Source organism: Meriones unguiculatus, chromosome 5, assembly GCF_030254825.1.
Source record: "Meriones unguiculatus strain TT.TT164.6M chromosome 5, Bangor_MerUng_6.1, whole genome shotgun sequence".
Lineage (NCBI taxonomy): Eukaryota > Metazoa > Chordata > Mammalia > Rodentia > Muridae > Meriones > Meriones unguiculatus.
Window position 1 is genome coordinate 117844959 of NC_083353.1, and position 14243 is coordinate 117859201.

At 40.3% G+C, this 14243-nt stretch overlaps 1 protein-coding gene across 2 annotated transcripts; it reads right to left on the bottom strand.

Annotated features, from left to right (window-relative positions):
- Positions 1-1390: 1390 nt before the first annotated feature.
- Positions 1391-12297, bottom strand: LOC132654306 (C-type lectin domain family 2 member D11-like). 2 transcript variants are annotated; one of them, XM_060384268.1, is made up of 6 exons: positions 12157-12297; positions 9178-9323; positions 5243-5368; positions 4135-4313; positions 3457-3563; positions 1391-3019 (listed from the first exon to the last, which is right to left on the bottom strand). In XM_060384268.1, exons 1-6 carry the CDS (start codon positions 12261-12263, stop codon positions 2896-2898), a joined length of 789 nt encoding a protein of 262 aa, XP_060240251.1. In that variant the 5' UTR covers positions 12264-12297; the 3' UTR covers positions 1391-2895. The 2 variants fall into 2 exon arrangements, with proteins under 2 accessions (XP_060240251.1, XP_060240252.1); XM_060384269.1 differs by lacking the exon at positions 5243-5368.
- Positions 12298-14243: the final 1946 nt, after the last annotated feature.

Sequence of the window (14243 nt, forward strand, 5' to 3'; positions counted from 1 at the left end):
GAGAATTCATCTGTGAAGTGTTTTTGCTTAATTTGAAGTAGGATAATCCAATTCTAATCTGGATCACTGAGGTAGAAAGGCATGGCTTTCCCTGCCTAAAGTTTGGCTGTGATTCTCAGCATCTGCTTCAATCCCCTGTTGGGTGGAGCCTTTCAGAGGACCCTCTATAGTAAGCTCCCATCCTGATTCCTCTCTCCCACCACTTCTGATGTCTATCCTGTTTGCGATTCTGAATGAGATTTAAGCATCTTTCCTAGGATCCTCCTTAGTATATAGCTTCTTTAGATTTTCTGTAGATTTTAGTATGGCTGTCCTATATTATACAGCTAATATCTGCTTATAAGTGAGTGTATAACATGTCTGTCTTTCTGTTTCTGTGTTACCTCACTCAGGATGATCTTTAACTTCCTGAACAGAACACCAACAGCTCAGGCTCTAAGATCAACAATTAATAAATGGGACCTCCTGAAACTAAAATGCTTCTGTAAAGCAAAGGACAATGTCAACAGAACAAAATGACAGCCTACAGATCTTCATCCACCTTACATCTGATAGAAAATTACTGTCCAGAATATATAAAGAACTCAAGAAATTAGACACCAACAACCCAAATAATCCAATTAAAAAAGGGAGTAGAGAGTTAAGCAGAGAATTCTCAACAGCGGAATATCGAATGGCAGAGAAACACATAAAGAAATGCTCAACATCCTTAGTCATCAGTGACATGCAAATCAAAACGACTCTAAGATTCCATCTTACACCCATCAGAATGGCTAAGATCAAAAACTCAAGTGACAACATGCTGAGAAGCATGTTAAAGGAGGAACCCTCCTCCACTGATAGTAGGAATACAAACCTGTACAACCACTTTGGAAATTCATCTGGATCTAGTGCTTTCTCCAAAAATTGGGAACAGTACTACCTCAGGATCAAGCTATACCACTCCTGGGAATATACCCCAAAGATGCCACACCATTAAACAAGGACATTTGCTCAGCTTTGTTCATAGCAGCTCTATTTGTAATAGCCAGAATCTGGAAACAGCCTAGATGTCCCTCAATGGAGGAACGGATACAGAAATTGAGGCACATTTATGCAATGGAATGCTACTCTGCTATTAAAAACGAGGTAGTCATGAAATTTGCTGGCAATTGGATACATGCTGTTTCCCCAAGGCTTGCTCAGCTCTACCAATAAAAGAAAAGAGAGGAAGAGGAAAAGGCTAGAGAGATGGCTCAGTAGTTAGGAGTACTTGTTCTTGCAAAAGACCTGGGTTCCATTTCCAGCACCCACATGACCACTCACATCAGTCTTTAACTCCAGTTCCATACACACACACACACACACAAACACACATTTATACAAACAATAAGCACACATCAAATAGATATAAATGTACTCTTTTTTGTTTTGTTTATTTACTTTATATGTCAATCACAGCTTCCCCTCTCTCTTTTCCTCCCAGTCCCACTCTCCCACTTCCATCACCCATCTATCTCCTTTCCCCTCCCAACTCCCTCTCCCCTCTCCTCCTTTTCCCCACCTCATCTTTTTTTCTCAGAGACCAGGAGGTCTACCATGGATACATGCCCCCACCCCCTGTTGGCAAATCAAACCGTTACAGAACAAAACGGAGAGAAAGAAAAATCAGGAGATGCTTTGTAGCCTGTTATTTTGTCCTTTTTGGGACTCATCAGTTCAGTGTATTTAACTCTATAAAGATTTTAAATACTTTCTTTTTAGGACCCAATAACATGCATGCTAGTGCAAAATTAAGTATTGAGTACTTAAGGAGTTTAACTCCAATTTGATGTGAAATAAATCCAATAAAATGGTGAAATTAACCATTCTGATGGGTGTAAGGTGAAATCTTGGGGTAGTTTTGATTTGCATTTCCCTGATGACTAAGGATTTTGAGCATTTCTTGAATAAGTGTTTCTCTGCCATTTGATATTCCTCTGCTGAGAATTCTGTGCTTAACTCTGTACCCCGTTTTTTAATTGGATTATTTGGATTCCTTCCCTCATCTCATGGGATTGGGAAGGGATGAGGGACGGGAGTACAGCTGGGTGTATAAAGTTTATACAAGGTGTATAAACTGTAATTAATATAAAAATAAAAATTTAATAAATAATGAAATATAAAAAACATAGAAAATAAACTGTGATTTATAAATAAATAGATAAATGTGGTGAAATTAAAATCGCATTTGTTTATGAAATGGATTATACTTAGAACAGTATAATTATATAATTATACTTATAAATATAAAACTGGAAGTAAAAACATTAAAAAATGAAGAAAATTTTGCCAGGGTCTCTTATGTTTTAAAGAGCATAAATTAAATTTTAGTTTCAAATACATTTTAAATTTCAAATTCATTTAAATTTTAAATTTTCTGTGTGTTGATATAAATTTTGAAAGGAACGTACAATATGTTTCCCAAATTATCAGATGCTACAGATTCCTATCTTTCCTATCATTATGGGAGCTTCACTTCTCACTTGTGAACCTGTGACTCTCCTGTTTCAACCCTTAAGTAGCTCACCTTACAGGTATCTGTCACCATATAACATCCACACACACTTTTGGGAACTCATTTCTGTGGTCTCATAGACTCAAAAGAAAGACTTCTCTGCACAAAAGTAAAAGTGGGATTCACTAACACAATTGTACTTTACACTTAAGGTCTGAGTGCCGACATCTATGTTAGACTCTCATCCATGTTCTTCTAATCCCCTGTATGTACACTTCTTCAAGATGGTTTTCATTTGGGATGTCAAGAATATTCTAAGTTCCTTTTGATAGCAATGTGGGAAGATGTGAAAGAGAAGCAACTGTAGATGACAGGCTAAAAGCATCTTTTGGCAAAGGCTAGAAAGAAGAAAAAGGATTTTAGCACTGGAGGGTATAGCTGTTGGGTTTGCTACAGATCCATCTTCGGTCTGCATAGATCCTGGCACTGCTGACCCCATTGTTGTTCAGGTAGGCATAATTTTCCACTCCCCGGATGGGAAACCTGAAAAGAAACCAAAAGCAGTAAGTCTGCAGAGCCCAGAACTGCAATCACTCCTACAACGAAATCTCGCCCATCTCCCTGCTTATTTGTAACATGAATGTCGTCAAAAAAAGACAGTTCTGTGCCAGTTTTGCACCTGGCAGTTTTTGTATTTCCAGGCTTTCTTATGAACACCACACCTTTGTCATTCATTCATGATGAACCCTGTAACATGTGTACAAAACAGTTGACTGGTGCTTGCTGACATGTTCAAATGAAGTGCAGGCATGGTGGCCTCACAGAGGGGGATTTTCAGTTCTGCTTTGAGGCATTTTATACAGTGGGAAACCCATTTATTAACTTGCTGAAATGGCTTTAATAATGGACGTGACTGGGTCTGTGATTTACAATTCTAGTAAAACATTGTGCTCTAATCCAAGAACTATCTGCGAACATACATGCTGTTATACTCAGTGTTGTCTGTCCATCTCCAAGGGAGTTGTGGAGACTCTCTGTGCAGGCCGATCCAGTAGTCCAAAGTCCCCTTGTATCTACTTAGGAAACCCTGTCATGAAACACAGAAAGCAAATACATGTGTCTCTCTGTTTCAGATAATCCTTGAGGCTCTCCACGCCACAGCTCCCTCTAGAGATGTCAGAAGGGTGTAACTGAGGGTCACATAGGTGTAAGAGCCTCCAGCTCTCAGTGGACCCACTTGACATCTGTAATTCTAAAGTACCTCATTTCTATTAAAGTACCAAATTTAATGACACACCCCAGTGTGGCTGGCATGGTCCCTGACTAAGCCACCCCTTGCTGTTCTTAAGAGTTGTCACCTTAAGTATACAACATGTGCCAGCTTGGAGAAAAACACTCATGACCACCAGGTATCTCGGTAAAATGGCACCTCTGACCTTTCAGACTGACTCTGAGCACAACATGTGGTAATGTTTCTTCAATGTCTCAGAGCTTCATGCAGGTGTGTGTGACCATCACAAACAGCACACACTCACATGTTCCCCATGTCTCCACCTGCTTGAGGTGGGAAACATTCTCATACTTCATCTTTACCCTCCCTATCTCCAGGCAATACATATTCAACAGAACAAAGAAACAACCCAATCCCTGATCATTACCAGCTCCTCCAGGTTGTCAAATCGAGCAAGTTGGGCATCTTGTGCCACACAGGAGGTCTGGCTGAAGGTCCAGTTACTTGTGGATTCAGAAAAATGAAAACATTTATTTCCAAATCCAATCCAGTGTCTTGGGCAAGCAGCATAGGTGTTTTTCACTGGGGCCTGTTCAGTCTTTTTTACTAAAATTTAGAGAACACAATGCATTATAACAAGCTTGTCTTGTCTCTTTTTGACCTCCCCTCTTGTGCTCAGCTGTGAGGTATGAATTTGATTGTAGCTTTCCTAATTGATCTGTAGGAGTCCTCTCCTGAGCATAAGAGGCCTTTATCTAAAGGTCTCCCACCCTGGGTCTGAGTCCCTTTTGCTCTCAGGTGCTCACTGACAGCAGGGCTCCCTGGAAGTGCATGGATTTCTATAACGTCTTCACTTTTGTGCTTTGGATGATTGTTTCCTACAGTGGGGGTTGCTACAGCAACAAGCACTCTGTATGGACACCTACTTTGACAGTTGGCCTGATGATTGAGATAGCAGCGAGAACTGTTGGGAAGGTAGCATATACAGTGTGGACATGTTGCTCTAAAGGATGGTTCACGTGCCTAAGAGGAGAGTGCGAGACTTTATCACACTATTCTGAACAATGTGGCACTAAAATCCTAAAAATTGATTACTTCAGGAACTGTCCATTTAATATGCTGAAAACACTACTGAACATGGTCACTAAAACCATGGGTAATGGAGAGAGCCACTGTATCTTCCTGGCCATATTACTCCTCTCTGTCCTCACACTTCCTTGAGGTTCCTCCTTTGGGTATTGCTCTTGTTTTCTGCCTTGTTACCCCAGGTGGACTATTGTCTCCTGCATCTCTGTCTAGAGCTTGCTGATATGTTCTTCCCAAGGATGCTGAGCCTGGCCTCTTGTTCATGCTACAGCCTGTACTGTTCCTTCACTACAGCTTCCTCCTGGAGCTTGAGTTCCCAGAGAACAGGAATTTCCACTGTGTTTTTTCAAGCCCTTCCCACAGTGCCTGGCTCACAGTGGTCGGTAAGTATTTATTGACAATGTCAATGTGGACAGCATGTTACAGAATTTGGAGCATAAGTCACTTACCTGACAGAGCAACAGAAAGCACAATTACTGCTACAGTGAGGACTGTGATCACTGCATAGCAGCAGTAAAGCTTAGCACGAGACTCAGGAGAGGTGATGCTGAGACATTTTCCTTGGAGCTTTTTACCTGAAAATATAAACATGAGAACATGAATCTTAGAAAAAAGATATCTCAGAAAAAGATAATTTTACCCAGAATCCCTGTAGATTTGGGTTTCACTCCCCTAGCGAAAACCCCCTTTACCAACGTTCTCAGTCCATATAAGCTGTCTTTAACTCCCAGAAGACTAGAGGAAAGGGAAACAGAATTTTGCCCAGAGTCTTCCAGTTATTGAACTAAGGGCCAGTCAAAGAGCAAGAAACAGAATGAGTGAAGCTCAGGATGAAAAGGGACGACAATAAGGTTACATACAGATTTAGTTCTGTAAGAACAGGCCTGGTTAGGACCTAGGGGAACATTATAATAATAAAAGTATAAAAGCAACCTGCCAGGTGTGGTGGCACAGGACTGTGGTTCCAGTACATGGGGAGTAGAGGTAGGAGAGTCAGGAGTTCAAGACCAATTTTGGCTAAAATTGAGTAAGAGGCTGAGAGAACTAAGTTAGACTCCATTCTTTCAATCTATGTTTCTAACTAACTAACAACTCACTGACTGACTAACTAACTGAACAACCAACTAACTCTTAAGTGATCAACCAAGCAACTAACTCTAATGAACAAAGTACATGGACTTCAACATATTAACAGAATAAGAAAATTAAAAACAGCATTTCAGTAAAATCAGCAAAAGCATGTGCAAAATGCAATGTAATTTAAAGTTCCTTCGATAGGAATTAAAGGCACTTCCTTACCCTAAAAAATGGTTTTGTCCTGGGTAGTTATATGTCAACTTGAAAAGAGCTAAAGTCATTTGAGACAAGGGACCTCAATTAAGAAAACATCTCCTGTGGTTGTGGTGACACAAGCCTTAATTCTCAGCACTTCTGAGGTAGAGGCAGGGGAATCTCTGTGAGTTCAAGGACAGCCTGGTCTACAAAGAGAGTTTAGGATGAGTGAGCTGTGTTACACAGAGAAACCCTGTGGTTTTTTATTATGTGTTGTAAATGTGTGTGTTTCTCGTGTTTTCTTTCTTTCTTTCTTTCTTTCTTTCTTTCTTTCTTTCTTTCTTTTTTTTTCTTTTGCTCTCTATCTTTTGTTTTTCCTCCTACCCTTCCTTCCTTCCTTCCTTCCTTCCTTCCTTCCTTCCTTCCTTCCTTCCTTCCTTCCTTCCTTCTCCATGCCTTCCTTTACATCCTGGTTTTAGCCCCATCTCTCCTCACTTCCTAGTCCTATCCTCCCTTCCTCTTCTCCATCTCCCTCCCCTATTCCTCAGCAAGGGGGAACCCCCACACAGTCTACCCCAGCTCATCAAATCATATCAGAGCTGAGTTTGTCCCCCCACAAGGGGTGAAGTAACTGAAAGAGAGTCCATGTCAGAGAGAGCCCCTTCTCCCCTTATTAGAGGACCCACATGAGACCTGAACTGCTCATCAGCTCTATCTTCATAGGGGGCCTAGGTCCAGTCCATGCAAGGTCCTTGGTTGGTGCTTCAGTCTCAGCAGGTCCTTCCTGGCCCTGGTTAATTAGCTCTGTTGGTCTTGTGAAGCTCCTATCATCTCTATGTCATATTCTCCTCTCCTCTACATTTTCTTAATTAGTAACTGATGTGGAAGGGCCCAGCCCATTTTGGGTGGTGCTATCCCTGAGCTGGTGGTCTTGGGTTCTATAGGGATGCAGGCTGACCAAGCCACAGGGAGCAAGTCAGTAAGCAGCACCCCTCCATAGCCTATATCAGGTCCTGCTTCCAGCTTCCTGCCCTGTTTGAGTTCCTGCCCTGACTTCCTTCAGCCATAAACAGGGATATGGAAGTAAACATCAAATAAACCATTTTGTCCCCAAATTGCTTGGGTCATAGTGTTTTCTCCCAGTGATAGAAATCCTAATTAAGACATGTACTTATGATACACCAACAGAAAAATCCCACTACAGCCAGCATGAATGTTTTCCCCAGTAACACAGAACAAGGTCAAGGTGTCTGCTCACTGTTGTAGTGTGACTCTAAAGGTCCTATCCAGCAGAATAGGGCAAGAATAACAATTAACAGTCAAGCCTCATAGAGATAAAGGACTACATGGATATATCTACGTATACATTTCTATTAAAAAGAGTCTATTAAAACGGCTCTAAAATAATGAATGACATTACAGTGCTGCAGGAAAACATGTCAACATACAAAATAACTTTCACTTTTACACAGGAGCAATTGTCAAATGCAAACAAATGTAAAATAACAGCACCATCCACAGCACTGCCAAACACACATTATACATGTAATGAAATACGTTCACAATCAGAGTCTGGAAAAGCAGAAGGTGCTCTTAACCTCTGAGCCATTTCTTTAGTTCCTTCCATGGAGTTTTAAAACTATCAGCACATTTTAGTACAATTTCTTCAGGAAGAGAGAGAAAGAGAGAGAGAGAGAACCCTTTTAAGGGACCAGAGCAGAGTGTTCATTATATTAAATCCAATTCATTTTTTGGGTTTGTTGATAAAGAAATACACCACATCTTTTGGATTTTGGTGCCACAGAAACTTCTTAACACTTTCTCTTCTAGTTGTACTTTAAACAAACATGTCCTCTGAATTCAGTAATCAAGGTCCATGGCTTTCTTTTTAGTTAGGCATCATGCAAATTTTCCTTTCAATATTCCCCCTACGAAAACACCCATGTGGGTGTTTCACTTCTGAAAGTTATTCTATTTATTTTTTCATTCATTCATTGGCTTGCATATGTGGCCTATATTGCTTCCTTTCTTTACTTCAAGTTCTCTTCTTCTTTTTTTTCTTCTTCTTCATCTTCTTTTTCTTCCCCAATTTGAACCTCAAATATTTATTATGGAAAATCCCAGATATCACAAAAAAAAAAAAACCCAGTGTGATAAATTCTCACTTTGGACTAAGTTCTCTCACAGAAATATGGGGTTTGTATGTATATCTGTGCAGCTCATTAAAGTGGTTGCAGTTATGAAAAACATAAAAACATAACCTAAGCTAAAAAAGATCTACATCTTTTCTACCTCTTTTTTTTTTTTTTTTTTTTTTGTTAAGTATGAACACTTTGTTAAGTATTTCAGGAAAGCCAATATACTTTTACTAAACCAAACAAGGAAGCAAAGAAAAATTGAGGTAATGGAAGAAGATAGAAAAAATAAAAATAAAAGAATAAAGCAGACAGTTTTCAAATACAGAAGACAGTTTTCTTTCTGAAGATTGAAACATAAATTCGACAGGATTCTTTTTTTCAATTATGTACCACAACCTAGATATGCCAGAGGAGTCCCTGGATGGGGGAGGGGTTTCAGTGCCCCAGGTACCTCACCTCCCTCCTTTCTTTTGAAGCACAGTGGATCTGAGAACTACAAGTCCCAGCACCACAGATGACATCCTCAGCTGTGCATATGGAAAGTTGTGCTGTTAGAGTTTCCTTCACCCTGGGACACTAGGAGCATGTTCTGTGGCAACTTCCTGTCACTCACTAGAGTGAAGTAGCTGGCTAAACACACATACACACATACCAAACACAGACTAAAGAAAAGAATGAAAAACAAAACAAAGCCAAAACCAACCAACCACACCAAAAACAAAACAAAACAAAACAAAACAAAACTGTGGCTCAGGCTCTTATAATAAATTTATTGTTCATGTCTCCTGCCCAGAAACACTTCAACATTTAATACTCCAATAGAGAAACTAGTATAACAGAGGCCTTCAGTCATGTCCACTTCTAAAGAGACCCACCATGACAGGCTAACAGGCAGGAGGGTCACCTCCTATGGGTTCCTGGTGAATCTCCCCTCTATCCTTTTAGTTTGGTTCACATTGCTTTGAAGTACTTACCCATTTCTACCTCTTGCAGGCAGTCTGGAGTAGTGGGCTTTGTCTTCAGCAGGCCTGTGGACGCCTCTTCAGTCTTTGCAGCACTCATCTGTGAGCTGAGAGGAAGCCACTCACTGACTTCAGGAGGAGGTTTGAAACTTGAAAGCCTGCAGAGGGAGAAAAGCTTTGTGTTCTGTATGTGCTTCCTGCTATGCATGTTTACAACACAGTCCAGACAGGTGATTCATAAATCATTCCTTATTAGTCCTAAACATTTCACCTCTCAGCACATAGCTTTCCGTTGCTCAGAGAAACAGAATTCCAAAGTAGGAGACTATGTCATGAAATAAAGTAAAGTTTAAACACAATATATGAAACTGATGAATGCTTTAGAAGTCCTGTCAGAAAGAAGCCAAAACCATACAATGGAAAAAAGACAGCATCTTCAACAAATGGTCTAACTGGATGCACAAAACTAAAGTCCAAGTGGATCAAAGACCTCAACATAAAACGAGATACACTAAATCGATTAGAAGAAAAAGTGGGGAAGAGCCTAGAACTCATTGTCATAGGAGACAACTTCCTGAACAGAACACCAACAGCATAAGCTCTAAGAGCAACAATCAATAAATGGGACCTCATGAAACTGAAAAGCTTCTGTAAAACAAAGGACATTGTTGTCAGAACAAAACAAGAGCCTACAGATTGGGAAAGGATCTTCACCAACCCTACATCTGACAGAGGGTTGATATCCAGAATACATAACGAACTAAAGAAGTTAAAAAGCAACAAAGTAAGGAATCCAATTAAAAAAATGGGGTAAAGAGCTAAACAGAGAATTTTCTGTAGAGGAATATAGAATGGCACAGGAACAGTTAAAGAAATGCTAAAGGTCCTTAGTCATCAGGGAGATGCAAATCAAAAGGACCCTGAGATTTCACCTTACACCCATCAGAATGGCTAAGTTAAAAAACTCAAGTGACAACACATGCTGGAGAGGATATGGAGAAAGGGAAACCCTCCTCCATTGCTGGTGGGAATGTAAACTTATACAACCACTTTGGAAATCAATCTGGTGCTTTCTCAAACAATTAGGAATAGTGCTTCCTCAAGATCCAGCTATACTACTTCTAGGCATACATCCAAAATATGCTCAAGTACACAATAATGACATTTGTTCAGCCATGTTCGTAGCAGCTTTATTTGTAGTAGCCTGGAAACAACCCAGATGTCCCTCAGCTGAGGAATACATACAGAAATTGTGGTACATTTACATAATGGAATACTACTCAGCAATTAAAAACAAGGAAATCATGAAATTTGCAGGAAAATGGTGGGATCTAGAAAAGATCATCCTGAGTGAGGTACCCAAGAAGCAGAAAAACACACATGGTATATACTCACTTAAAAGTGGATATTAGACATATAATATAGGAAAACCTACACAAATCTGTACACCTAACGAAGCCAAGCAAGAAGGAGGATCCTGGGTAAGATGATCAATCCTCACTCAGAAAGACAAACAGGATGGCTATTGGAAGAAGGAGAAAGCAGGAAACAGGATAGGAGCCTATCCTAGAGGGCCTCTGAAAGACTCTACCCAGCAGTGTATCAAAGCAGATGTTCAGACTCATAACCAAACTTTGGGCAGAGTGAAGGGAATCTTATGAAAGAAGGGGGAGAGAGAAAGACCTGGAGGGGACAGGAGCTCCACAAGGAGAGCAACAGAACCAAAAAATCTGGGCACAGGTGTCTTTTCTGGGACTGATACTCCATCCAAGGACCATTCATGAATATTATCTAGAACTCCTGCTCAGATGTAGCCCATGGCAGCTCAGTATCTAAGTGAGGACCTTAGTAATGGGAACAGGGATTGTCTATGACATGAACTCGGTGTCTGGCTCTTTGACTACCTCCCCCTGAAAGGGGGAGCAGCCTTGCCAGGCCACAGAGGAAGACAATGCAACTGATGAGACCTGATAAACTAGGGTCAGATGGAAGGGGAGGACAACCTTCCTTATCAGTGGACTTGGAGAGGGGCTTGGGAGAGGATGAGGGATGGATGGTAAGATTTGGAGGGAGTGAGGGAAGGAGCTTCAGCTGGGATACAAAGTCAAAAAACTGTAATTAATAAAAAAATAAATATAAAAAAGAAATTCTGTCATATCCAACAACATAGTGATGTTTCATGTGCACTTTGCTCTTTTTTTTTTTTTAAGAGAGGAGAAATAATAAAACCCTAGAGAGATCACAAAGTATCTGTTATGTTGGCTAAAAAAGAAGAGTTTATGAATTTTCGGAGTGATACCTTAGAGCTAATAAAATAAGTGTATCCATGTGGTAAGATGCTGTGTAATACATGGTAAACAGCTTCATTTTTACCAAGTGTAAACGCATGCACTTCCACACACCATAAGTGTGCAGTGCATGAAAAGGAAGACCCAAGAGAAGAGGAGTTATAAAAACAGTGGTTTGCTTAGTTTAAGAGTGTCACTCCAAGAACATGGAACACTTGTTCAGAAATAAAGAGACTCGAGCCAGATTGAAGTGGATTCTGATCTTCCATCCCAAAGAACCAGTGTTTATTGTGGCTGCAGCTTTACCAAGCTTCCAGCTTATCCAATATTGCAAAGCCAAAACCTGCACCAGCCTCAGCTCCACAGGCTCTCAGTTGATATCAAAATCACTAATTTTCAGTTAACACTGCCTGGGTAGTGTCTGATTCCTGTGAAAATCTTGAGTCAGCCACCACCCAACACTGTACATAAACTTTACCATTTATATAAAGTTTTGTCCTAGACAATGACCCAGAGCATTTTGATTATCTTCTCCTATCTCAGTTAAAGGATGGTAAAAGTTGTAAGGACTGAAATGCCAGATTATAAGCACATAAGATCACTACAGGAAGGCAGAGAGAAAAGAAGACTAAGGATTGAAGAGCAAGATGGTCCTTAAATATTAGAATCTCTTTTCAAGACAGAGTAGTAATGAGTTGCTTACCTGAAGTTGAGTAGAAGCTTCCGCAGATGTTCCCTGCCATTGCTGACTTCCTTTCCCCATCCTGACCTTTGACCAGCATTCCAGTCTTCCTGGGCCCTGACAATCATGTCCTAATTTCCCAGTCAAAATCCTGACCTTTGACCAGCATTCCAGTCTTCCTGGGCCCTGACAATCATGTCCTAATTTCCCAGTCAAAATCCTGACCTTTGACCAGCATTTCAGTCTTCCTGGGCTCTGACAATCATGTCAGCTGAGAAACAGTTGCAGAGGAGAGTGTCATTGCTTACCATGAACACTATCAGTCCAAAGGAAACTGCCAGAGCCTACAGGACCACCTGTGGCTAGCAAAGAGCAGGATCTCTTGGAGCAGTCTGGAATACTGGTCCAAAGTAGCTGCTCAAGCTATTAAAGCAATTTAGGAGACCTGAGGCTATTCTGTCAGAAACATCTGTTTTATTGACTATTGTGTAATTTTGCCAATTCTTTCCTGAAAGGAAAGGACCTGAAAAGGGTGTGGTTATTATTTTGAGGAAAATGAAAATCAGTCTGCCAATGAGAAGTAAGAGCCAGGGGCCCAAGAGAGTCCACAAATGAGAGTTCTGCAATAAAATTGACCTCTGGAGTTTATAAGTTTTTGCCAGCTCATGTATATGTCTAAACATTCCTTCCACCTGGATGGGCTTGTTTACATCAACTTTTCAACAAGTCCAGAGCTTCCTGGTTCTGCAAGATCACCTGCATTGTGAATGCAGTTTTAGAGCAGTTTGTAGGCTCTAGCTGATTTCTGGATGGTGTCTGTTAGCTGAGTAGAAATCTGCTGAGGCGGATACAGTATAGGGACAGAAGGTAAAGTTAAGGAATTTAGGGGAAAATCTTTCTCTCAGGTGTATACTTGAAACTTCCAAGCCTGTGGTCCTGGTAGTTGGTCGGGGGGTGTTGAAGAAGTCCCAATACCATGAAAGGATCAGGGATGATAGTAGGAGGGAAAGCTTAAGCGTTTGAGTAATGGGAGTATTTATTTAAAGTCCTGTTTGACCTGTGACAGATGGAGCTAAGTCTGGACTCCCTGAAGCTTAAGTGATTTAAGTTTCCAGAAAACAAAAAAAAAAGCTAATGTTTTAGATAAATTAGCATGACCACTGTATTCTTCACTGAAACCTGTATCTATAGGCCTTTCAATGCCAGCTCCTTCTCTGAATAATGACATGCAAACATATTTCTTTATGAATGCCTATGCCTTACTAGGTTTGTTTCCAACTAGCTCGAACTTAATTATCCTGTTTATTCTAATCTAAGTTCCACCATGTGGCTGTTTACCTCTCTTCAGTCTCAGAACTGAATTCTTCAGTGGCAAACCTCTCAGCCTCATTCTTTTTTTTTTCTCCTTTAAAGAACCATCTTGTTTTTATTTTTTTATGTCTTTATTATTTATTCAGTATTCTGAATGCATGTGAGCCAGGAGATCAGAAGAGGGCACAAGATCTCACTATAGATGTTTGTGACCCATCATGTGGTTGCTAGGAATTGAACTCAGGACCTCAAGCAAGAACAGCCAGTACTCTTAACCTCTGAGCCATCTCTCCAGAGCCCCTCAGCCTGAGTCTTTCCCAGAGGGACTGTCTTTGTCTAGAAGTTATACCTTACTATTCTGCCTTTTGCTATAGGCCACAGGCCTTTTATTTTAACCAATCAGAAGATGTCTTAGGCAAGCAAGGAAAGACAGAGACACATCTACAGAGTCTACAAAAACATTATTGTCCAACAGAAATCCTTATTGTAGATAAAGCAGTTAACAACTGTTTTAAATAGTTGGAAGAATCGCAAACCTTAAAGTCATAGAAAAAGCTCAGGGACCCAAAAGGATGGGATCTATCTTTTAAGCCTATATTTAGAAAATAATGAAAGGAAGTTGTAAAAGGCTGAGCCAGTAACTATGATAATAGTAGCCAGTGTGTTATCAAGGCTAGATAAATATCTTGTTAGAACTCCATAGATTGATAGGTTGAATGTGAACAGAGGTGAGTCTAAAATAGAGGTTGGCACTCATATCTTGAGAATAAGTTAATGTTAATGAACCTCACTTTTAC

Bases quoted from the DNA above. Each gene is read 5' to 3' on its own strand.
- LOC132654306 (XM_060384268.1), bottom strand. From the start codon at position 12,263: ATGATTGTCAGGGCCCAGGAAGACTGGAATGCTGGTCAAAGGTCAGGA. The intron at 3,564-4,134 runs GTAATGATCAGG...GTTTCATGACAG, and splicing joins TTGACAACCTGGAGGAGCTG to GGTTTCCTAAGTAGATACAA. The intron at 3,020-3,456 runs GTATGTTCGCAG...GTTTCTTTTCAG, and splicing joins AACACTGAGTATAACAGCAT to GTTTCCCATCCGGGGAGTGG.